The 24,744-nt window shown below is 48.7% G+C and overlaps 1 protein-coding gene across 1 annotated transcript in view; it reads right to left on the reverse strand.

Moving 5' to 3' along the window:
* The window catches only part of LOC140403226 (complement C3-like), a 466,462-nt gene that overhangs the window by 339,705 nt on the left and 102,013 nt on the right, over positions 1-24,744 (reverse strand). The window contains exons 12-13 of the mRNA XM_072490983.1: positions 14,089-14,301; positions 9,545-9,748 (exon numbers count right to left, since the gene is read on the reverse strand). Of these exons, the coding sequence (XP_072347084.1) occupies positions 9,545-9,748; positions 14,089-14,301 (417 nt within the window). The remainder of the gene's footprint in view (positions 1-9,544; positions 9,749-14,088; positions 14,302-24,744) is intronic.

Raw genomic sequence — 24,744 nt, forward strand, 5'->3', positions numbered from 1 at the left:
ATTTTGTCAAAGGCAATTGTCACCTAATCTGCGGAGATTGCTAAATGTGGTGCTTTCCCTATATGAGAGGCCCAATCCAGAGATCATCGTTGCATTGGATACCGAAAAGCATAGAATGTGAGTATCTTTTTCTGGTCTTGGAGAGGTTCAGGTTGGGGCTCAAGTTTGTGTCTTGGATACGACTCTTGTACAAGGCCCCATCAGCTAGTGTCCGCTCAGGGTTCTTACAATTAAATAGAGGAGTAAGACAAGGGTGCGTGCCTGTCCCCCCCCCCCTCTTGTTTGCATTGGCGATAGAGCATTTGGCCATCGTCTTAAGGGTTTTAGGTAAGTGGACAGGGATAGTGAGGGGAGGGGTGGAGCTTAGGCGGTCCCTGTATGCTGACGATCTTTTACCATATGTGACAGATCCGGTCCCCACCATGAGTGATATAACTGAACTGCTGAGACGCTTTGGCTCTGTCAGGATACAATCCAAACTTGTAAAAGGGTGAGTGCTTTCCAGTTATTCCCCCCAGAGAGGGGAATCAATCTTGGGTGCTACGTTTTTGTATGGATTGTTCCAGCTTTAGGTGTCTGGGGGTCAAAGTGGCCCAGGACTGTGCCCGTCTCCGTAAACTGAATTATACTAGCCTGGCAGGTAGGGTCAAGAACAATCTGCAAATGTGGGATAATCTTCCCCTGTCCTTGGCAGGCACGGTCGAGTCAATTAAGATGAACATTAAGCCAAGTTTTTTGTTTTGTTTCAATGTTTTCCCATTTTCCTCCTGAAATCCTCTTTTGGGGGAGTTAAGAAGTTGATTATGTCCTTTATATGGGCGGGCAAGACCTCAAGGATTCGTAAGGCAGTCCTTCAAAGGGACAGACCGTCGGGGGGTTTGGCATTGTCGAACCTAATATTTTACTACTGGGCAGCTAATGCAGAGAAGAGGTTGGGTTGGTGTAGTGGTCCAGAAGCCACATTGGTGCAGATGGAATCAAAGTCGTACAGACAATCTGGTCTGAGGGCCGTAGTGACAGCCTCGCTCCTGTTCTCACCGACAAAGTATTCGGCAGTCCGAAGATATTTGAAGATATGGAGACAATTTTGACAACATTTTAAATTGGGTGAGTCTCAAAGCTGGCTCCCATTTGTAAAAATAAATCTGTTTGAGCCTGCGAGGTTAGATGCCACGTTCTGGGTGTGGGGAGGGAAGGGGCTGGAGAGAATGGGTGATCTGTTCCTGGAGGGGCGGTTTTCCAGTCTCAAGGAATTGATGGAAAAGTTTGGCCTCTCGTGTTCAGACTTAATCAGACGTTTACAAGTTTGCAACTTTATGAAACAAATTTTCCCGACATTTGCTCACAGGGTTGGAGGGAGGGAGCATTTCCCGCATCTAAGGACAGATTATATCAGAGGATTCAGTGTTGATGGAGGAGGTTAAGGCTCGGTGGGAGGAGGAGTTAGGTCCCATATTAGATGAAGAGGCCCTGCACAGGGTGAACTCCACGTCCTTGGGCGTGAGGCTTGGTTTGATCCAACTGAAGAAAGCTTTTTAGTGCGCACCTGATCAAGTCCAGAATGAGTCGCTTCTTTGCAGGGGTGGAAGACAAGAGCGAGCACGGTGATAGTGGGGCAGGAGATAAAAGATGCGATTGGGAGAATGCAATCGAGGAAGATAGCAGTGCCAGATGGTTTTCCGGTGGAATATTACAAGAAATCTAAAGATAAGTTGGCGCTGCTGACGGTGGGGATGTTTGAGGAGGCGCTAGGGAAGGGAGCTTTGGGGCAGGCATCGATTTCCCTGTTGCTCAAGGATCCGACAGAATGTGGGTCGTATAGGCCCATATCCCTTTTGAATGTGGACGCAAAGGTGTTGGCGAAGATATTGGTGGGTAGGTTGGAGGAGTGTCTCCCGAAGGTGATAGGGGAAGATCAGACGCAGTTTGTGAAGGAGAGGCAGCACTTTTTGAGCATTAAAGGGTATTGAACATGGTTATGGCGCCTGCGGAGGGGAGGGAGACAGAGATGGTTGTGGCGTTGGACACCGAGAAGGCATTTGACTGAGTAGAGTGGTGGTATTTGATGGCAGTTCTGGAGTGGTTTGGGACTGGGCCACGATTTATAGATTGGGTAAGACTGCTGTACAGGGAGCCAAGGGCGAGTGTCCGCACAAATAAAATGATATTGGGATATTTTGCTCTGCACCATGGGATCAGGCAAGGATGTCCTATGTCCCCCCTTTTGTTTGCGTTTGCGATTGAGCCTTTACCCATCGTGTTGAGGGGTTCGGAGATGTGGAGAGGGATAGTGCGGGGAGGGGGGGGTAGAGCATAGGGTCTCTTTGCATGTGGATGACTTGCTGTTGTATGTATCGGAACCGAATGTGTCGATGGGTGGCATATTGGAGCTGCTTCGAGTGTTTGGGTCTTTTTCGGGGTATAAGCTAAATTTAGATGAAAGTGAATATTTTGTGGTGTCTCAGCCAGTGGTGGAGGCAGGGGTGGGGGGCTTTACCATTCTGTAGGGCGGTGACTCACTTTAGATATCTGGGTGTGCAGGTGGCATGGGTTTGGGGGGTTCTCCGTAGGTATAACTTTACTAGTTTGGTGGAGAGGGTGAAAGCAGACTTCCAAGCTGGGATGGTCTTCCTGTTGCTGGCAGGTCGGGTACAGGCAATTAAAATTAATGAGTTGCCGCGATTTTTGTTTATTTTTCAGTGCCTGCCGATCTTCCTGCCAAAGGCATTTTTCAAGGAGGTTGAAAAGATGATTACCTCATTTATATGTGGGGGGGGGGTGCTGCTGTTGGAGAGTCCCAGTGGGTTAGAATGGAGAAGGGTCTGTGCACGGGGTCGGGGCTGAGGGCATTGGCAACAACACTGCTCCCGATGGCCCGGGGAAGTACACCGGGAGACCGGTGGTAGCGGCATTGAAAATCTGGAGGCAGTTGCACCAGCACTTTAGGCTGGGGACGGGGACAAGGGAAATGTCGATTTCGGGGTAATCATAAATTTGAGTCAGGGTCGTGGATGGGAGGTTTTGGAGATGGGAGGAGAAGGGAGTCAGAGCACTAAAGGATTTGTTTCTGGGGGGTCGATTTGCGGGACTGGAGGAGCTGGGGGCAAAATATGGGTTGAGGCAGGGGCAAATGTTTAGGTATATGCAGGTCCGAGATGACGACAGGGGGACTGGAGAAGGGGGGTGGTGTCGGCAATTTATGGGGTGATCCTGGGAGAAGAGAAGGCACCGCCGGAGAGGATTAAGACAAAATGGGAGGAAAAGTTGGAAGAGGGAATGGAGGAGGGGTTGTGGTGTGAGGTGCTCCGGAGGGTGAATGCTTGGTGTGCGAGATTGGGGCTGATACAGCTGAAGGTGGCATTTACGGTGCATATGAAGGTGGTACATATGAAGCTTGAACCGGGTCCCCTGGAAGCTATATATGGAGTGTCGGATCAGCCAGGGTAGGAAGCGGGTGCGGAGGCAGATGTTTTAGCCTTCACCTCGTTGATCGCCTGAAGGCGGGTCCTATTGGATTGGCGGGCAGCTTCTCCACCCTGAGCCCTGGCGTGGTTGGAGTTTTTCACACTTGAGAAAGTGAAGTTTGAGTTGAGGGGAAGGATGGAAGGGGTCTACAATTCATGGGCTTTGTTTATTATGCACTTTCAAGAGTTGGATGACATCGAACACTAGGGGGGTCAGGGTTGGGGAGGGGTTTGGACTGTGTATGTTGTTGGTGACTATGTATGGGGTGATGGTGGATTCCGGATTCCTTTTGTTTGATGTTTGTATTTAAATTGTTGAGGATTGTTTGGGGGTTGGTGGGAGGAAGGGATTGTTGACTCGGGACTGACATTGTATTTGTTACCGCTGATTGTTTGTCGGTGGGTAGAAGTTTGCATGAAAATGTGAAAAAGGAGGAGAATAAAAAAATATATATTTTTTAATAGACACGGTCTAGCTAGCTCGCATGACATTAACCGCCTGCCAGCTCTCAGATGATCAATCGGCCTGGTTATGTGCTGCTCGCATTAACATTGGTGTAACTAGTATCCATGTGCATATGTTAGACAGTTGGAATGAAAATGTGGTGGATCAAAGCAAAGCTCCAATACATGGGATGTGTGCTCTTTGTTCCCAAAGATTTGAGTCTTTAAGGCATAAATGGAGCGTCAATGTTTATGTACCCACAAATGCCAAGGCGAAGCTGCACTGCAAACTGGGATACTCCAAATGAAGGAATGGTCATGAGTACATGACAGATATCAGATGAAGCTGCTCCTAAGGTTTTTGCGGTCCACTGAAAAAAGGTGAGCCTAAGTGCAAGTTCACATCCATGACTGCAAGTGATACGCGACTACGTCCTGAAGATGCATTTTCATTGGGCACCGAGTATGATAATGATGAACAATTGTCTCTGCGGAGATACCACAGTGCAGATTCTGAATGGGCGACATTCTAATGAAGCATGGGGGCTATAAGGAACTCATGTGCATAACTGCCATGCCTGGACCATGCTATGGCCTCTTCTCCTGGAGCCTCTGCTTCCTTGCCCTCATTGAGCTCAGCCTTCTCCAAATCATCATCAGAGGAGATTTGCTCCTCCATCTCTCATTCCCTTTGGTGCACCAGAATGTGTGGAGTGGCGTAGCAACCCATGATTATACTGCCAACCCACTGTGAGAGTGCTGGCGGGAAGCACCTGATACATTTTTGATGTCTGAATGTATCTTCACGATGCCAATGGACTAAATTATCAAGCGTGTTGCAAACTGAGCAACATATACCTCTCCTCTGAGGCACTTTATGGTTGCAGAATGGACGTCATCAACCTCGGGCGTGATCTACAGGCCGCTTCACTCCCAAATGGGAGCACGATGCGGCTAGTGGATACTGGGAGAAGCCTCGCATGGGTGTCCTGACAGCCAGTATACCTCGCGAGATATGTTCAGACTTTGCGAGGTGCCGTGATCAGGATCCCACCCACAATGGGCATGACAAAGCCTCGCCCGTCGAAGTCGGTTTTAAATGCACATAGGCATGCTCAACCGGAATCTATCGGCCTCCTGGAATCTAAGGCCTCCCCCAGGGAGTCCCCATCCGGGCACCGTTCAATTGGTCCGCACAAATGTGGATCAGGCGGAAAGGCACCCGGGAGCTCTCCCAGAACACTGGGGTCCTCTGAGTGGCCCCCTGGCCTCCCTCTGAAATGCGGGAACCTTGTTACTGCTAGGCTGGCACATTGGCACTGCTGAGGTGCCCAGGTGGCACTGCAAAGCCAGCAAGAGAACTGAAAGGGTGCCAGTGCCAGGATTCCTGGGTGCCAGTGTGGCAGTGCCAAGGCTCAAGGCCGAAGGAGGCATTCCCATGAAAGGCGGGGGGGTGGGTATGAAGGGTGAGTGGGTTTAGGGCGGGTTATGAAAAGGCCTCTGGAAGGTTGTGGGGATGAATGGTTAGGGTCCTGGAAGGGGGAACCCGAAAGAATGCATGGGGAGGCCTGAAAAGGGGGGGCTTTCAGCGACCCCATAGCAGGGTGTCATCACTTAGGAGGGGTGTGGGGTAATGTTTTGGGGTGACATCGCCCATGGGTGGGGGCTGTGGGGGACCCACAGGCTCTTTTAGAGATTGGGGTACCTTTCCAAAATGGTGGCCCGATTTTTGAGGAGCCAGTCTAGCTAGCGAGTTCAGCTCCCCAGTGCCCAAATACGTGACTAAATGTGGTTAGACAACAGTGGGGAACTTGCCAACAGAGCAGGCGGGAAACTCCAAGCAAAACCACCCCAATTGATACTTAGAAACTTTCTGTTAGATTGCACCCCACAAGGTATTTTGTGGGTAACCTTTGTCACCGAGGTTGCACTGTGGGCCGTTGAAGATCTATGACACCTGCGAGTGACTTAAGATGTATAAGTTATGCGTGCTTCAAGGGTATCTCTCACATACCTGGAGGGCGGCGTTCAACTCCTGAACCTGCCAGCTGCAAGGTTTGGAGGACTTTGCATCATTTGGGGGATTAATTAATGACCTCAAAGTTAAGGATTCTCTCAAGAAGAGTTTATTTTTGCTTATTTGTTCCTGGGTCGTGAGCGTCGCAGGATGTGTCAGCATTTATTGCTCTTGAGGGGGCAGTTAAGAGTCAATCGCATTGCTGTGTGCCTGGAGTCACATGTAGGCCAGAACAGGTAAGGGCAGCAGATTTCCTTCCCTAAAGGACATTAGGGAACCAGATGGGGTTTTATGATAATCGACAATGATTTCATGGTCATCATGGAACTTTTATTGCATTCAAATATTACCATCTGCAGTGGTGGGATTTGAATCTGGGTCCCCAGAGCATTCTGGTTTACTAGTCCAGTGACAATACCACTACGCCACGGCTCCCCTAAAGAGTGACCATAGCATGATAGAATTTTCCAATTCAGCTTGACGGCGAGAAACTGGAGTCCCGCACTCGAGTTCTGGAGTTAAACAAAGGTAATTAGGTCAGCATGAGGACAGATTTGGCCTGAGTGGACTGGTCAAGAAGACTCAAAGGGAGGACAGTTGATGAGCAGTGGCAATTTTTTAAGGAGCTACTCAATTCCTACCAACTAAAATATATTCCAGAGAGAAAGAAAGATTGTAAAAGGGGGAAAAAACATCCATGGCTAGTCAAGGAAGTTAAAGATAACATAAAGACAAAACTAAAGCATACCATATTGCGAAGGACAGTGGCAGACTGGAAGATTGGGAAACGTTTAAAGATCGATAAAGGGTTACTATAAAAAATAAAAATAATCTTTATTGTCACAAGTAGGCTTGCATTAACACTGCAATGAAGTTACTGTGAAAGGCCCCTAGTCGCCACACTCCGGCACCTGTTCGGGTACACATAGAGAAAATTCAGAATATCCAATTCACCTAACAAACACGTCTTTCGGGGCTTGTGGGAGGAAACCGGAGCACCCGGAGGAAACCCACGCAGACACGGGGAGAACATGCAGACTCTGCACAGACAGTGACCCAAGCCAGGAATCGAACATGGGACCCTGGAACTTTAAAGCAACAGTGCTAACCACTATGCTATCCTCAAACAATGCTAATATATTACTCCCAATTCCATGAGGTTTTATCTTGTGTGGTTACATTTTACGTGTCACCATAGCTAGCCGGTAATATGAAAATTGCCATGAGACATAGGACCAGAATGAGGCAATTTGGCCCATCGAGTCTGCACCGCCATTCAATCATGGCTGATATGTTTCTCATCCCCATTGTCCTGCCTTCTCCCCATAACCCCTGATCCCCTAATTGATTCATATTAATCAATAATGTCTTGTGCACAAAAAGCAGGATAGATCCAACCCAGTCAATTACTGTCCTATCAGTCTTCTCATATTATCAGTGAAGTGATGAAAAGTGTCAACAACAGTGCTATCAAGCAGCACTTACTTTGTAATAGTAATAAGAATCTTTATTATTGTCACATGTAGGCTTACATTAACAATGAAGTTGCTGTGAAAATCCCCTAGTCGCCACATTCTGGCGCCTATTCGGGTACACTGAGGGAGAATTCAGAATGCCCAATTCACCTAACAGCACGTCTTTCAGGACTTGTGGGAGGAAACCGGAGCGCCCGGAGGAAACCCACGTAGACACAGGGAGAACATGCAGACTCCGCACAGACAGTGACCCAAGCTGGGAATCAAACCCAGGTCCCTGGCGCGGTGAAGCAACAGTGCTAACCACTGTGCTACCGTCCCGCCAAAAAATAAATATGGAATGCTTAACAATTTGTGTGTCATAATCTGTTCACAGACGCTCAGTTTGGGTTCCACCAGGATCACTCAGCTCCTGACCTCATTACAGCCTTGGTTCAGACATGGACAAAAGAACTGAACTCCAGAGGTGAGGTGAGGGTGACTACCCTTGACATTAAGGCAGCATTTGATCAGATTTGACATCAAGGATGTGGGGATATTCGCTGATGATTGCTCGATGTGCAGTAAGACATGGACAATACCCAGGCTTGGGCTTATAAGTGGCAAGTACCATTCCTGTCACACAAGTGGCAGGCAATGACAATCGGCTCCAAGAGGGAATCAAACCATCGCCCCTTGATAATCAATGGCATTACCATCACTGAATTCCCCACTATCAACATCCTGAGGGCTACCATTGACCAGAAACTGAACTGGATGAGCTGTATAAAAACTGTGACTGCAACAGCAGGTCAGAGGCTAGGAATCCTATGACGAGTAACTCACCTGCTGACTTCCCAAAGCCTGTCCACCATCTACAAGACACAAGTCAGGAGTGTGATGGAATATTCCCCACTTGCCTGGATGAATGCAGCACCAACAACACTCAAGAAGCTTGACACAAACATTCACTGTCTGCAACATCGATGCACAGTAGCAGCAGTGTGTACCACCTACATGATGCACTACAGTAACTTACCAAGGCTCCTTAGGCAGCACCTTCCAAACCCACAACCACCTAGAAGGACAAAGGGCAATAGATACATGGGAACACCACTACATGTAAGTTCTCCATCAAGTCACATACTATCTTGACTTGGAAATATATCACCATTGCTTCACTGTGCCCAGATCAAAATCCTGGAACTCCCTCCGGCACGTTAGCACAGTGGTTAGCACTGTTGTTTCACAGCTCCAGGGTCCAAGGTTCAATTCCGGCTTGGGTCACTGACTGTGCGGAGTCTGCACATTCTCCCCGTGTCTGCGTGGGTTTCCTTTGGATACTCCGGTTTCCTCCCACAAGTCCCGAAAGACATGCAGCTAGGTAATTTGGACATTCTGAATTCTCCCTCCGTGTATCCGAACAGGCGCCGAAATGTGGCGACTAGGGACTTTTCACAGTAACTTCATTGCAGTGTTAATGCAAGCCTACTTGTGACAATAATAAAGAATATTATTATTAATAGCAGAGTAGGTGTTCCTACACCACATGGACTGCAGCAGTTCAAGAAGGCAGCTCACCCCTATCTTCAAGAGCAATTAGGCATTGACATCAAATGCTGGCCTAGCCAGCAAAACCCACATCCCATAAAAAAATTAATTTAAACAAAATTGAATGCATTTTGGAAATCCAAATTCACTCCATCCACCCTGCTTGTTGCAATCTCAAAGAACTCAAATAAATCTGACAAATATGATCTTGTTTTCACAAAATGATGTTCCTTCTGCCTGATAGTATTATAATTGACTAAATGTTCTACTACAACCTCCATAATAATGAATTCTATAATTTTCCTAATGACAGATTAGCTTATGTTTTCCTACTTTCTGATTCCATCCTTTCTTCATTTAACTTCTCAACACTGGAGGCGAGAGTAAAAATGTTTCACAGGTTCCACCCCAAACAAACTATATTAATAATAATAACTTTTATTGTCAGAAGTATGAAGTTACTGTGAAAAGCCCCTAGTCACCACATTCCAGCGCCTGTTCGGGTAAGCTGGTACAGGATTTGAACCCGCGCTGCTGGCCTTGTTCTGCATCACAAACCAGCTGTCTAGCCCATTGAGCTAAACCAGCCTCAAATACAAAGCAGAAATACTTACTGTTCCCATGCACGTGTCTTTCACATCGACCCATATGGAATCAGCAACCATTTCAATTTTCGATCCATTTGTCAAATGGTAATAAACCAGCAGTCTGAATGATGGAATTAGATTAGGGGTGATTGGAATGAGCATGTTCACCATGATTTGACCCAACTCCCTCGGCTGTCGTTTAACTGACACTATCGTTCCTCTGCTTATCAACTGATAGAAGGGACAAAAAAAAGAGAAATTAATTCAGAGACAAAAGGAGGTTCGAGTGAATAATTTTGAAAATTTACGGATGCATGTGTGGAGAAAAGGCCTTTGATAGATTTCAATGATCTCAATATGAAATAAGTGAAAAAGTGAACAGTACACTTATCAGGAAACATCTGAATGAAAGCCATGAACATAATTTTACCATTAAATTGAAAACATTCTGAATGTATATTAAAGAATAATACGTGTTACAGTTGGGAACTGAGAACAGGCAGCTCAATTTAGGTATGTAGCTCAAAGGCAGAGCCCATTTTAATGTAGTTAATGTGTGGGTAGAAGGTGGTATTGCACTCCTTGCAGAATGTCAGGACTCCTGGGCGTCATTCTCCGACCCCCCGCCGGGTCGGAGAATGGCCGTTGGCCGCCGTGAATCCCGCCCCCGCCGAAGTCTCCGGTACCGGAGATTGGACGGGGGCGGGAATCGGGCCGCGCCGGTTGGCGGGACCCCCCGTTCAATTCTCCGGCCCGGATGGGCCGAAGTCCCGCCCAGAAATTGCCTGTCCCGCCGGCGTAAATCAAACCTGGTATTTACCGGCGGGACCAGGTGTCCTGGGGGGGGGCGCGGGGCGATCTGACCCCGGGGGGTGCCCCCACGGTGGCCTGGCCCGCGATCGGGCCCACCGATCCACGGGCGGGCCTGTGCCGTGGGGGCACTCTTTCCCTTCCGCCTCCGCTATGGCCTCCACCATGGCGGAGGCGGAAGAGACTCTCCCCACTGCGCATGCGCAGGAAACTTTCAGCGGCCGCTGACGCTCCCGCGCATGTGCCAGGAAACTGTCGGCGGCCGCTGACGCTCCCGCGCATGCGCCGCATTTCCGCGCCAGCTGGCGGGGAAACGAACGCCATTTCCGCCAGCTCGCGGGGCGGAAATCCCTCCGGCGTCGGCCTAGCCCCTCAATGTTGGGGCTAGGCCGCCAAAGATGCGGAGCATTCCGCACCTTTGGGCTGGCGCGATTCCCGTCTGATTGGCGCCGTCTTTGGCGCCAGTCGGCGGACATCGCTCCGTTGGGGGAGAATTTCGCCCCCGATATCTCACGATTGACATGTCTCATTTCCCACTGGTTGTATGAGACCTGTTACTGATTCTCCACCTAACTACCAAGGATGTCAAATCACCAGTCAAATCACCCCTATTGTCTCAGGCTGAATCAGAAATAAAAACAGAAAATTCAGGAAAATTCAGCAGGTCAGGCAGCATCTGTGGAGAAAAACAGAGTTAACATTTTAGGTTGATGTACTCGATGAAGAGTCTGAAGAGGTGTAGGCCATTCAGCCCCCTCAAGTCTGCTACACCATTCAATAAGATAATGACTGATTGTGGCCTCAACTCCATCTACCTGTCTGACCTCCATAATCTTTGACTCCCTTGCTGATCAAAAATCTAACTCAGCCTTGAATTTATTCAATGACCCAGCCTCCACTGCTCTCTCGGGAAGTAAGTTACTCAAACTAACAAATCACTGAGAAAAAAAACATTCCCTTCACCACAGTCTAAAATGGGAAACCACTAAATTTAAAATTGTGTCTCCAGTTCTAGGCTTGCCCACAAGGGGAAACATCCTCTCAGAATCCACCTTACCAAGTCCTCTCAGGATCTTATATGTTTCAATAAGTTCACCTTTCATTTTTCTCAACTTCAATGGTATGTGCGCAACCTGCTCAATTTTTCATTATCAGGTTCATCTTGATTCACAATGAATTAACTTCTTTTGAACAGTAATCACAGTTGTATTATAGAGTTGTAGTTACACAGTTGTATTACTTGCTGCCACAGCAAGGTTCCATGAATGGCAATGAGATCTCAACAGGTAACCTGTTTTACTGTTGCTATTTGTGGAAAAGGTGTTGGACTGGGATCCCTTATTTTCTTTGATTACTGCCGGAGGACTTTCACGTGCATCATCGTCATATGGTGATCGCACACGAGCTGTTTGTTGAGGGAGTGAAACCCCTTTCTGTTAACGTAGGGCACTCCCAAAAGGCCTGGTGAGGGCAGGGCAATATGCATGGGATCTATTACCCCTGGATCTGGGGCACCCGGTCATAGCGGAGAATCCTGCTATCTTAGTGGGCTTGATCCATGTCAAAGATGATGTAGGTTTCTGCACGGGCAATCAGGGAATCCATGACCCGTCATATGTACCTGTGGGCTCTGGCCTGTGAGATACCACACAGGTCCCCGCTTGAGCCCTGAATGAAAGTGAGGCGTAAAAGTTCAGAGCTGCAGTGACCTTGACGTCCACCGGGAGCAGGTGTCCTCCTCCACGTGGTGCCAAGTCCGTGAGCACATGGCACAGATGCCGCACCGTCACCTTGTTAAGGCAGAGCCTCCTGCGGCACGTGCTGTCCTTCACCTGTTCAAATGACCAGTGACACCTGTACACCATGGGCCGTCGCGGGTCATCCCCTCTGGTTCCCACACTGGCCTGATGGCCGGCCTCGTCCTCGGGGTTTGGGGCAGGGTCCGGCACATGGTCCGCCACCTTGAGCATCTGCAGACGCTGCTGCTTCTGCCACTGTCTTCGGCGTCTAGCCGCCCGGCCTAGCCGCAGCACCACTAGGGCAAGTTTTGGGTCCAAAATCCCTGCCATAGCTTTCAATATCTGTAAGGAATTGGGAGAAGGTGTTTGACTGACAAATAGCAGTGGCTCCCACCCCAGGACCCACCATTCCCTCACTGATCTCCACCCACCCGGAACGCACACCTGGCTGCGGCAGACCCCCTTCACCGGATCCTAGACCCTGTACCCCAGACACCCGCTCATCAGCTGGACCGAGCAGTGGGACAGTGCAACAGGATTTACCAGTACGGGCCCCATCACTTCCCCCACGGTGCTCACAACTTCTCCAACCTCTGCCCAGGACTGGTGCATGGTGTTGGGTGGCACCTGCATCCTACCCCGGGGTACAGGGTAGCCCGTCTCTTCTCTACAGCGTCGGGTAGGATCTCCAGCTCAGCATCCGTGAATCGGGGTGCCACTCTCCTTGCTGCCAGCTTGTTGGCTGGGATGAGTGTGTGTGGGGGACTAGAGTGCTTATGTGCACTGCAGCTCGTCAGCCTCTCGAGTGTCACTCCTGACTCCAGTGAATCAAACACCGCTGTAAATTGGAATCAGTTGTGTTCAATATTACTGTTACTGGAGTTAGTTACTGTTGTTGTTGTAATTTTTAATACACGTGTCGGTTTTATGTTGTTCAGTAATTTTTGAGATAAAATGTTTCAAAAAATGTTAACAAAAATGTTTTTCTGAATTGATCAAAGGACCGGGTCTATCAGGTCTGACACCAAGTAGGGAAGTTAAAAACTGACAGGTGGAAAAGGGTAGGTATCACTCACTCTGCCTGGGTGCATATAATTTGTTTAATGTAAAATTTAATACAGCCATGATCTTATGTAAACAATGTCCTTACATACGTAATGTACGTAACCACAGTCTGTATAAATGTCACCTTATTCTATATGCTGGCAGAGTCAGCTACAGAGGCCTATCTAGGAAGCTGGGCTCTCCCAACAATTTGGTCAATAAACAATCGTTGTGTACCTTAGACTCCCCCGATTATTTTGTGCGAAAGGGAAAGAGCACAACAAGTATAACACTCTCCTGTAAAAAGCAGTGGATGGGATTTCAATTAATTATTTTCAATCTGAGATTTAATTTGCCAGGTAAGTGTACAAAGGGTTTTGGTGCCATGGTGAGTGAATGAAGTTAGGTTACAGATCATTTCTGATCTTATTCAATGATGAAGCAGGCTAAAGAGGTACTTCTTCTGCTATGTTGCCAAGTTCCAATACACCATGCCCACACTACTCAGTGATGGCAACGCAGATCCCAACTTGCAGAGAAAATAGATCCACCGCCTGACTCAGGCAGGGGCTTTGGCCACGGAGCATAGACCTCTTGGAAGGTAGTACCAGTCCCTAGCATCAGAGCAGTAATTCATTCCACATGATTATCAGGGCGCTAATGCCTATTTCATACTGGCGCTTGGGCTTGAATGTGGGTAACATTGCTTCTCTTTGAGAAGAACTGCATTAGAAAGACATACTGACGCTTAAGGATACATTTCACAAGCTTTTACATTCTGGAAAGAAAAATTCAACTTAGCTGAAGGAATTTAGTAAAGTTCATAAAATACACGAGTGAGAAGTGGACATAACTGGATGGACAGAATGGCTGCAGTGATCCTAATAACCTCAATTAATTATTTTTGCAGAGGACTCTTGAACTGGCTCTTTATAAATGTCAAAACAGTAAGACATAATTGGCATACAGAGAACATACCAGGCAGGTAAAATACTTTATCTGGTTCTGGATTACTGCATTGTCATTTTGTAGAAAGAGATTAACTCTCAATCTATCTCCTGGACTTAGTTCCGTTTGTTGAATGCCAATGTGCAAGTAGTTGTTTGAACCACCCTGTGTCTTATATGGTTGTGCCACCATACTTGCAGAAGCCTGCCGAGATTTGGAAATGCTGGCAACATTTGTTTCAACCTACGAGTGAAAAAAATAAAACAAAACAAGAAACTTAAATTGACACCATTGAGTAAATGCCAACTTTACACTGTATCTATGAAGTAACACTGCTTTACAAGTCAGTTAGTCACATTGAAAAAGTAGCAAACCTGAACGTCAGCAGTAAGGAGGGGCAAGGGAAAAGGGAGGGAGGAAAACAGGAGGCATGGTAATGTTAAATAAGGACAGGGAACTCAGTACACGGGTAATTGAGGACAGGGCGGGAGAAGTGGGGAAGGTGGTTTATTGTTGTTGTTCTTTTAGGGAGTATTTTGTGCGTCGACCCATGCGGTTGTTTTCGAAATGTCAACATGTTAAATTGTGAAAATTAAATGCTTCAATAAAATATTTCCTGAAAAAAAGAAAAAGTAGCAAACGTTTATGAGAGTGATGTTAATTTCTGATATCAAGTATAAAATCAGCAGGAAGTAGGTTGGTACACTGTCTTGGATTTCTGAGTTCCTCCAATTCTGGCCTCCTCATATCCCTCAATTTAATCACTCGCTATTGTTGTCCAAGCCTTCGCTGCCAAGGCCTAAAGTTCCAGAATTCCATCCTTCCTTAAAAGGAACAATATAAATTCTATGCTTAAGAAAAGAATACGGACGACTTCCGGGTGCGGCTATGCAGAGCTAGGTCGCATATTCGGCAGCTCCTGCTTGGAACGGACTTTTGGGCTCTTTTACAGGGCCCCCACGGCATTTGTTTGACATTTCCCGGTGTGGGAAGAAGGCTGCAATATTCCCCCGACAGTGTCCCCCAGGAAGGGTATGTCTCTGGGTTGCCAGACACGGTAGAAACAGTAAAAGATTTGGCTGCAACTGCAGGATAAACAGGGCCTCTTCCAGCATGCAGGCGGAGGAAGGGCAAGCTTAAAGCTGCAAGCTGACCTGAGGGCCTGTATCAAAGGTGAATTCTAGCAGCAGAGGGAACAACTGTGAAAAGACCTCATCAAGGCCACTGAAGGGACTTCCGGTTGCGGTGATGCCTAGCTAGCCGCACGCTTCGGCGGCTCCAGCTCCGACGGACCTTCGGGCTCTTTTAAGAGCCCCAACGGGGAATTTTTCGACGACGCAACCCGGTGTGGGGTATGTGAGAAGGGAGTCCCCCCCAAACGAAGGAGGAAAAAACTGGCGGCGGCGGCTGCAGTGCGAGGAATCATCGACCAAAGGGTCAGAAAGAGAGAAGTACAAGATGGCGGCGGAGAAAGCGCAGGCGACATGGGGGCCTGAGCAGGATGAAATTGTGAGATGGTACGTGGAGCTGCTGAAGAGGGAGGTGCTGACCCCGTTGCTACAGGCAATTGAGAGGCTCAAGGAGACATTAAAGACCCAGGAGACAGAGCTCCGCGTGGTGGAGCAGAAGGTGACAGATATTGAGGACGAGATCCTGGGCCTGGCGGTTAAGACATAGACGCACGAAGCACTTCATAAAAAGTGTACTGAAAGGATCAAAGCCCTAGAAAATGGAGCGCGAAGGAAGAACCTTCGGATACTGGGTCTCCCTGAGGGTGTGGAAGGAGTGGACTGTGGAGCGTACGCAAGTACGATGCTGAGCTCACTGATGGGTGCTGAGGCCCCTACGGGCCCCTTGGAGGTGGAGTGGGCAAATCGGATTCCGGCGAGAAGACCAAAAGCGGGAGAACCACCCAGGGCGATAATCGTGCGATTTTACCGCCTTAAGGATAGAGAAGAGGTCCTGAGATGGGCTAAAAAGGTGCGGAGTAGCAGATGGGAGAATGCAGTGGTACGGGTACACCAGGATTGGAGTGCGGAGGTGGCGAGAAGGAGGGTGAGCTTCAACCGAGCCAAAGAGGTGTTGCATAAGAGGAAGGTGAAGTTCGGGATGCTGCAGCCGGCAAGACTATGGGTCACGTATCAGGAGAGACACCATTATTTTGAGACGGCGGAGGAAGCATGGACCTTCATCAAAGAAGAGAAATTGGATCGGAACTGAGGGACTGATGCTGCAGGAAATGTTATTGTTAATGTTATGGTTGAAGTTAATTGAGAAGTAAATTGGGAAGGGGGGAGACATTGGGGAAATGTGGGCGCCGGTGAGGGGGGAAAGACGGGACATAGTTGGAGAATGGGGAAGGGGAGGGGGAGGGGAAAGGGAGCTGCGCCATAAGAGGCGGGTCAGGTAAAGGGATGTTCCCGCGCCAGAAAGAATAAGGCGGGAAGACAGGCGCAAGGCGGATGGGAGTTCCCCACACGGGGGGGTCGAGGAGTGAGCAGGAGTAGCCGGGGTCAGTTGAAGTCAGCTGACTTATGGAAGTAATATGGGGGGAGCAATCATGCTAGAAAGAGATCTAGCGGGGAGGGGGGGAGGGAGGGGAGGGGGGGGGACAACTGGGTTGCTGCTGCGGAAATCCAAAAGGAAATGGCTAAAGAGTGGGTGGGCGGGGATGGTGTGCGACGCTGGGGGAGCGAGCGGGAGCGCGGAGGCGGGATATGGGACTGGCCTAGAGAAGGTAATGGCTAGTCGACACGGGAGGGGGGCAGGTAGCCCCCTAGTGAGGCTAATCACGTGGAACGTGAGAGGCCTGAACGGACCGATAAAAAGGGCCCGAGTGCTTGCGCATTTGAAAGAACTAAGGGCAGACATGGTTATGCTCCAAGAGACGCACCTAAAGGTGGCGGACCAAGTTAGGCTAAGGAAAGGATGGGTGGGACAGGTGTTCCACTCAGGACTGGACGCAAAGAATAGAGAGGTGGCCATTTTGGTGGGGAAACGGGTAGCATTTGAAGCAAAGAACATCATAGCAGATAGCGGAGGTAGATATGTAATGGTGAGTGGCAGGCTGGAGGGAATGGAGGTCGTGTTGGTTAATGTGTATGCCCCAAACTGGGACGATGCGGGATTTATGAGACGGATGCTGGGGCGTATACCGGACCTGGAGGTAGGAAACTTGATTTTAGGAGGGGACTTTAATACGGTGCTGGACCCGGGGCTAGATAGATCCAGCTCAAGGACCGGAAGAAGGCCGGCAGCGGCCAAGGTACTTAAGGGGTTTATGGACCAAATGGGGGGAGTGGATCCATGGCGATTTCTTAGACCTAGGGCTAGGGAGTTTTCCTTCTTCTCCCATGTCCATAAAGTGTACTCCCGGATAGATTTTTTTGTTTTGGGAAGGTCGTTGATCTCTCGGGTGGAAGAAGCTGAGTACTCAGCCATAGCGGTTTCGGATCATGCCCCACATTGGGTGGACCTGGAATTAGGAGACGAAAGGGAGCAGAGAACACTCTGGCGATTAGATGTGGGACTGATGGCGGATGAGGGAGTGTGTGCAAGAGTGCGGGGGTGTATTGAGAGATACCTGGAGGTCAATGACGACGGCGAGGTCCCTGTGGGAGTGGTATGGGAAGCACTAAAAGCGGTGGTCAGAGGAGAGCTGATCTCCATTGGGGCCCACAAAAGGAAAACAGAGGCCAAGGAAAGGGAAAGATTACTGGGGGAGATTTTAAGGGTGGATAGGGAATTTGCAGAGACCCTGGAGGAGGAATTGTACAGGGAGAGGAGACGACTCCAGAAGGAATTTGACCTTCTGACCACCAGAAAGGCGGAGGTACTGTGGAGGAAGGCACAGGGGAGGAGGTATGAATATGGGGAAAAGGCTAGTCGCCTGTTGGCTCATCAATTGCGAAAGAGGGCAGCAGCGAGGGAGATAGGAGGAATTAGAGACGAAAGGGGAGACACGGTGCGAAGGGCAGGAAAGATAAATGAGGTGTTCAAGACCTTCTATGAGGAACTGTATAGGTCTCAACCCCCAGAGGGAGAGGAGGGGATGCGGCAGTTCCTGGACCAATTGAGGTTCCCGAAAGTGGAGGAGCGGGGGGTGGTAGGCCTGGGGGCACCGATTGGGGTGGACGAGGTTATTAAGGGACTGGGAAGCATGCAAGCAGGGATGGCCCCAGGACCAGACGGGTTCCTGGTGGAGTATTACAGAAAATATATGGACTTGTTGGCCCCGTTGATGGTGAGGACGTTCAATGAGGCCAGGAAAGCGGGGACTCTACCCCCGACGATGTCGGAGGCGACGATATTGTTAATTTTGAAGAGGGATAAAGATCCGTTGCAGTGCGGGTCCTATAGACCCATTTCATTATTGAACGTGGACGCCAAATTGTTGGCAAAGGTACTGGCACCGAGGATAGAGGACTGTGTCCCGGGGGTGGTGCACGAAGACCAGACAGGGTTCGTAAAAGGGAGACAACTGAATGTTAACGTGCGACGAGTATTAGGGGTGATAATGATGTCCCCAGTGGAGGGGGAGGCAGAGATAGTAGCGGCAATGGACGCAGAGAAGGCATTTGATAGGGTGGAGTGGGAGTATTTATGGGAAGTGTTCAGGAGGTTTGGGTTTGGGAACGGGTTTATTAGCTGGGTTAGACTTCTTTATGGGGCTCCAACGGCAAGCGTAGTTACAGGTCGACATAGATCGGAGTATTTCCGACTATATAGGGGAACAAGACAGGGATGCCCGCTGTCTCCATTGTTGTTCACGTTGGCAATTGAACCTCTGGCCATGGCGTTGAGAGACTCCAGGAAATGGAGAGGGGTGACTAGAGGGGGAGAAGAACACCGAGTCTCGTTATACGCGGATGACCTATTGTTATACGTGTCGGACCCAGCGGGGGGATGATAGAGGTTATGCAAATTTTGAGGGGGTTCGGGGACTTCTCGGGGTATAGGCTAAACATGGGGAAGAGTGAATTATTTGTGATACATCCAGGGGACCAGAGTAGAGAGATAGAAGGCTTGCCTCCAAGGAAAGTGGAAAGAAACTTCCGATACCTGGGGATTCAGATCGCTAGGAGCTGGGGAACCTTGCACAGACTTAATCTGACACGGTTGGTGGAACAAATGGAGGAGGACTTCAAGAGGTGGGACATGCAGCCTCTATCGCTGGCGGGCAGCGTGCAAGCAATTAAGATGATGGTCCTCCCGAGGTTCTTATTTGTATTTCAATGTCTCCCTATACTAATCACCAAGACCTTTTTTAATAAAATAGACAGGAGCATCACGAGCTTCGTGTGGGCAGGGAAAGTTCCGAGAGTAAGGAGGGGGTTCCTTCAGCGTAGTAGGGACAGAGGAGGATTGGCACTACCGAACTTAGGCGATTACTATTGGGCCGCCAATGTGGCAATGATACGTAAATGGATGATGGAGGGTGAGGGAGCGGCGTGGAAAAGACTGGAGAGAAAGTTCTGTAAAGGGACGGGTTTAGAGGCGCTGGTGACGGCGCCGCTACCGATCTCACCTAAAAAGTTTACCACGAACCCGGTGGTGGCGGCAACATTGAATATCTGGGGACAGTGGAGGCGACAGAGAGGGGTGCGGGGAGCCCTGGTGGGGTCCCCAATCAGGAACAACCATAGGTTCGCCCCAGGAAGAATGGATGGAGGATTTCAGAGCTGGTACCAGTTGGGAATTAGGAGGGCGGGAGATTTATTTATAGATGGGACTTTTGCGAGCTTGGGAGCATTGGAGGAAAAGTATAAGTTGCCCCGGGGAAATTTCTTGAGATATATGCTGGTGAGGGCGTTTACTAGACAACAGGTGAGGGAATTTCCGTTGCTCCCGACACAGGGGATACAGGACAGGGTGCTTTCAGGGGTGTGGGTCGGAGAGGGCAAGGTGTCAGAGATTTACCGAGAGATGAGGGAAGAGGGGGAGGAGTCGGTGGGCGAACTAAAAGGAAAGTGGGAAGAAGAACTAGGGGAGGAGATAGAGGAGGGTATGTGGGCTGATGCCCTAAGCAGGGTAAATTCCTCTTCCTCATGCGCCAGGCTTAGCCTGATTCAATTTAAGGTGCTACATAGAGCACACATAACGGGAGCAAGATTGAGCAGGTTCTTTGGAGTGGAGGACAGATGTGGGAGGTGTGGCAGGAGCCCGGCAAACCACGCACATATGTTTTGGGCGTGCCCGGCACTGGAAGGGTATTAGAAGGGAGTGACGGGAGTGATTTCGCGGGTGGTGAAGGCCCGGGTCAAACCAGGCTGGGGGTTAGCTCTATTTGGAGTTGCGGAAGAGCCGGGAGTGCAGGAGGCGAAAGAGGCCGACGTTGTGGCCTTTGCGTCCCTAGTAGCCCGGCGCAGGATCCTACTCATGTGGAAGGAGGCGAAACCCCCCGGACTGGAGGCCTGGGTAAATGATATGGCGGGGTTCATTAAACTGGAGCAGATAAAGTTTGCCCTGAGAGGATCGGCTCAAGGGTTCACCAGGCGGTGGCAGCCATTTCTCGACTACCTAGGGGAACGTTAGAGGGAAGACAGATGACGAGCAGCAGCAACCCAGGGGGAAGGGGGGGGGTTTAGTTTAGGTCAAAGATAAAGGGGTTTTGTTACTTGTATATTGTTAAAAATTTCTGTATTGTTATTGTTGCGTTTGCTTTGTAAGAGGGGAAAAATTGTTGTTTGGGAAAAAAATTTCAATAAAACATATTCAAAAAAAAAGAAAAGAATACGGAGCCCATGTGCATTTCTGACACATTATTTTTTGAAGTTCAATATTATACAATGAGGGTGAAGTCTTCAAAGTAAATCCGTATCATATTAGTTTGTTAAATTGTTCATGGTGCAAATGTAACAAAATTTCGAATATTCTCCTTTGAACTGAGAAGATTGAGGGGAAATGTAATAGATGCGTTCAAAATAAGTAGGGTTTTGATAGAGTAAGTAATGAGGAATTGTTCCCATTGGTGGAAGGGTTGGCAATCTGAGAACATAGATTTAAGGGAATTGGTGAAGGTACCAGAGGCAACATGAGGCCCTTCTATGATGCCTTGAGTGGTTATCATATGGGCTGGGATTTTCTGGCCCACCCACGGGATCCTCCAATCTCCCCGAAGCCTAAAGTGTTTTGCATGGCTTGCCCCCCCCCCTGCCGCTGGGGAACCTACTGCAAAGGGTCGCCCTGGTGGGACCGAAAGATCCTGTCAGCAGGAAGGGCTTGAAAATCCCACCCCTAGACGTAAGACTGCTGCATACAGATTCAATGGACGTGGTTGAACCGCATTGCAACAGAGTTCTATGTCGAGTGCGTTTTGCCAGGCGTTTTCTGGCGCTCGCAGTGCTAAGAAAGACCATGCTATTGAACGAGACTTTATTGCAATCCGGGGTCTCGGCTGGGAACGCCCACTGAGGTCATACTTAGTCCCGTTTCCTGCACTGAGGAGCTCCGCTCATCAGAACTCCTCAGTGCATTAGGCAATTGGAATCCCATTTTAAAATGGCGTTCCAATCTCTGGCCACCCACGCATCAACACCCGGACCCCCCAAAGCCCAACTCACCTATAAGCGGATAGATAGGGATTTAAGCGAAATAGTGTGTGTGTGGGAAGGAGGGGGGGGGTGATTCCATTGTATGGAAAATTAGAAAATCAGAGTTAAAGTGAGAGTGAAGGTTAATGATGAGGACTTTAAATGAGTTAAAGGGCGAGGACTCAGGAGTGGTTAGTAAAGCTTCCAGAGCACCCCATAGAATAGAGAGTATAGAAAGCAGCGGCAATTTAACTTCAGGCACAGCAAAAAAAAAGGGGATCACTATAAGAACGGGGGGGGGCAGTCAATGCAGGACTGAGGGTGTTGTAACTAAATGCGTGCGGTATATGAAACAAGGTAAACAAGCTTGTTGCGTATATTGAAATTGGCGGGTACCATGTTGTGGGCATTACAGACACATAAAGATTTTTAAAACTTCATTTACAGGATTTGGGCGTCACTGGTTAGGCCAGCATTTGTTGCCCATCCCTAGATGTCCTTCAGTAGGTGGCAATGTGTAGCCTTCTTGAACCGATGCAGTCCTTGAGGTGTAGGTACACCCTCTGTGCTGTTCGGGAGGGAGTTCCAGGATGTTGCCCCAGTGACATTGAAGGAACGGTGATATATTTCCACGTCAGGGTGGTGAGTGACTTAGAGGGGAACCTCCAGGTGGTGGGGTTCCCAGGTATCTGCTGCTCTTGTCCTTCTGGATAGTGGTGGCTGTGGGTTTGGAAGGTGCTGATTAAAAAACTTTGGTGAGATACTGCAGAGTGTCTTGTAGATGGTACAATGGCTGCCACTGTTCGTCGGTGGGGGAGGGTTTGAATGTTTGTGGAAGTGGGAGCAATCAAGTGAGGCAGCTTTGTCCTGGATGGTGTTGAGCTTCAGTGTGGGAGCTGCACTCATCCAAGCAAGTGGAGAGTATTCCATTACACTCTTGGCTTGTGCCTTGTAGATGGTGGAAAGGCTTGAGAAGGGGGGTCAGGAGGTGAGTTACTCACCATAGGATTCCTAGCCTTTGACCTGCCCTGATAGCCACAGTATTAATATGCCAGTCCAGTTCAATTTCTGAACAATGGTAACTCCAAGGAAGTTAATTGTGGGGGATTCAGTGATGGGAATGCCATTGAATGTTATGTGGCAGTGGTTAGATCCTCTCTTGTTAGGGATGGTCATTGCCTGGCATGAATGTAACTTGCCACTTGTCAGTCTGCTGCAGTCCCAGTTCAGCAGCTATATCCTTTAGGACCTGGCCAGCTCGGTCTCTGCTGGTACTGCCGAGTCACTCTTGGTGATGGAAGGGGATCAGAGTTGGGATCTAAATATTCAAGGATATGTGTCCTATCGAAAGGACAGGCAGATGGACAAAGGATGCGGGGTTGCATTGTTAGTCAGAAATTAACTTAAATCGATGGCAAGAAGCGATGTAGGGCCGGAAGGCGTAGAATCTGTCTGGTAGAGTTGAGGAATCGCAAAGGAAAAATGACCCTGATGGGAGTTATGTACAGGCCCCCGAGCAGTAGTCAGGATGTGGGGCAGAAAATAAATCAGGAGATAGAAAAGACATATAAGACATATTGCAATAATCATGGGGACTTCAATATCCAGGTGGACTGGGAAAATAGGGATCCCAAGAAAATAAATTTGTGGAATGTCTACGAGATGGGTTTTTTGGAGCAGCTTGTGGTGGAGCCCACTCAGGGACAGACAATTCTGGATTTGGTGATGTGTAATGAAGCAGACTTGATTAGGGAACTTAAGGTGAAGGAATCCAAAGTGGGTAGTGACCACAACATGACAGAATTTACCCTGCAGTTTGAAAGGAAAAAGCTGGAATCAGATGTAATGGTTTTACAATTGAATAAAGGTAACTAAAAAGACATGAGCGAGGAGCTGGCCAGAGTTGATTGGAAAAGGAGCCAGCAGGGCAGACAGTGGAACAGCAATGGCACAAGTTTTTGGCTGTTATTTGGGAGGCACAACATAAATTTATCCCAAGAAAGAGGAAACATGCTAAGGAAAGGACAAGGCAACCATGGCTGACTGGGGAGGTTGAGGACAGCAGAAAAGTAAAAGAAAAAGCATACAATGTGGCGAGGATTAGTGGGAAGTCAGAGGTTTAGGAAGCCTTTAAAAGCGAGCAGAGGACAACTAAAGAAGTAATAAGGGGGGAGAAGCTGAAATATTAGTGTAAGCTAGCTAGTAATATAAAAGAAGATTGCAAGAGTGTTTTCCAATATTTAAAAGGTAAGAGCGAGAGAGGCATGACTGGACATTGGGCCACTGGTAAATGAGGCTGGAGAAGTAGTAATAGGAATAAAGAAATGGCAGCAGAACTGAATAGGTACTTTGCATCAGTCTTCACAGTGGAAGGCACCAGTGTTATACCAGAACTTCAAGAGAGTCAGGGGCAGAGGTGAGTGTAGTGGCCATCACTAAGGAAAAGTTGCTGGGGAAACTGAAAGGTCTGAAGGTGGATAAATCACTCGGACCTGGATGAACTACACCCCAGGGTTCTGAAGGAGATAGCTGAGGAGATTGTGGAGACATTGGTGGTGATCTTTCAGGAATCACTGGAGGCAGGGAGGGCCCCAGAGGATTGGAAAATGGCTAATGTAACACCCCTGTTGAAGAAGGGAGGGAGTGAGGCAGGAAATTATAGGCTGGTTAGCCTGACTTTGGTTGTTGGTAAGTTTTTAGAGTTTGTTATTAAGGATGAGATTGCGGCGTACCTAGAAGTGCATAGTAAAGTAGGACTGAGTCAGCACAGATTCATCAAGGACAGGTCATGCCTGACAAATCTGCTAGAATACTTTGAGGAGGTAACAAGGAAGCTAGACAAAGAAGAATCAGTGGACATGATTCTATCTGGATTTCTAGAAGGCCTTAAAGAAGGTGCCATACAGGAGGCTGCTAAATAAGAGCCCATGGTGTTAGGGGCAAGGTACTGGCATGGATAGAAGATTGGCTGACTGGAAGAAGGCAGAGAGTAGGGAGAAAAGGGTCTTTTTCAAGATGGCAGCAGGTGGCCAGTGGTGTTCCGCAGGGGGCAGTGTTGGGACCACAGCTATTCACGATATACATTAATGATCTGGAAGAAGGAACTGAAGTCATTGTTGCGAAGTTTGCAGATGATAGAAAGATATGTAGAGGG

Source organism: Scyliorhinus torazame, chromosome 27 (assembly GCF_047496885.1).
Source record: "Scyliorhinus torazame isolate Kashiwa2021f chromosome 27, sScyTor2.1, whole genome shotgun sequence".
NCBI lineage: Eukaryota > Metazoa > Chordata > Chondrichthyes > Carcharhiniformes > Scyliorhinidae > Scyliorhinus > Scyliorhinus torazame.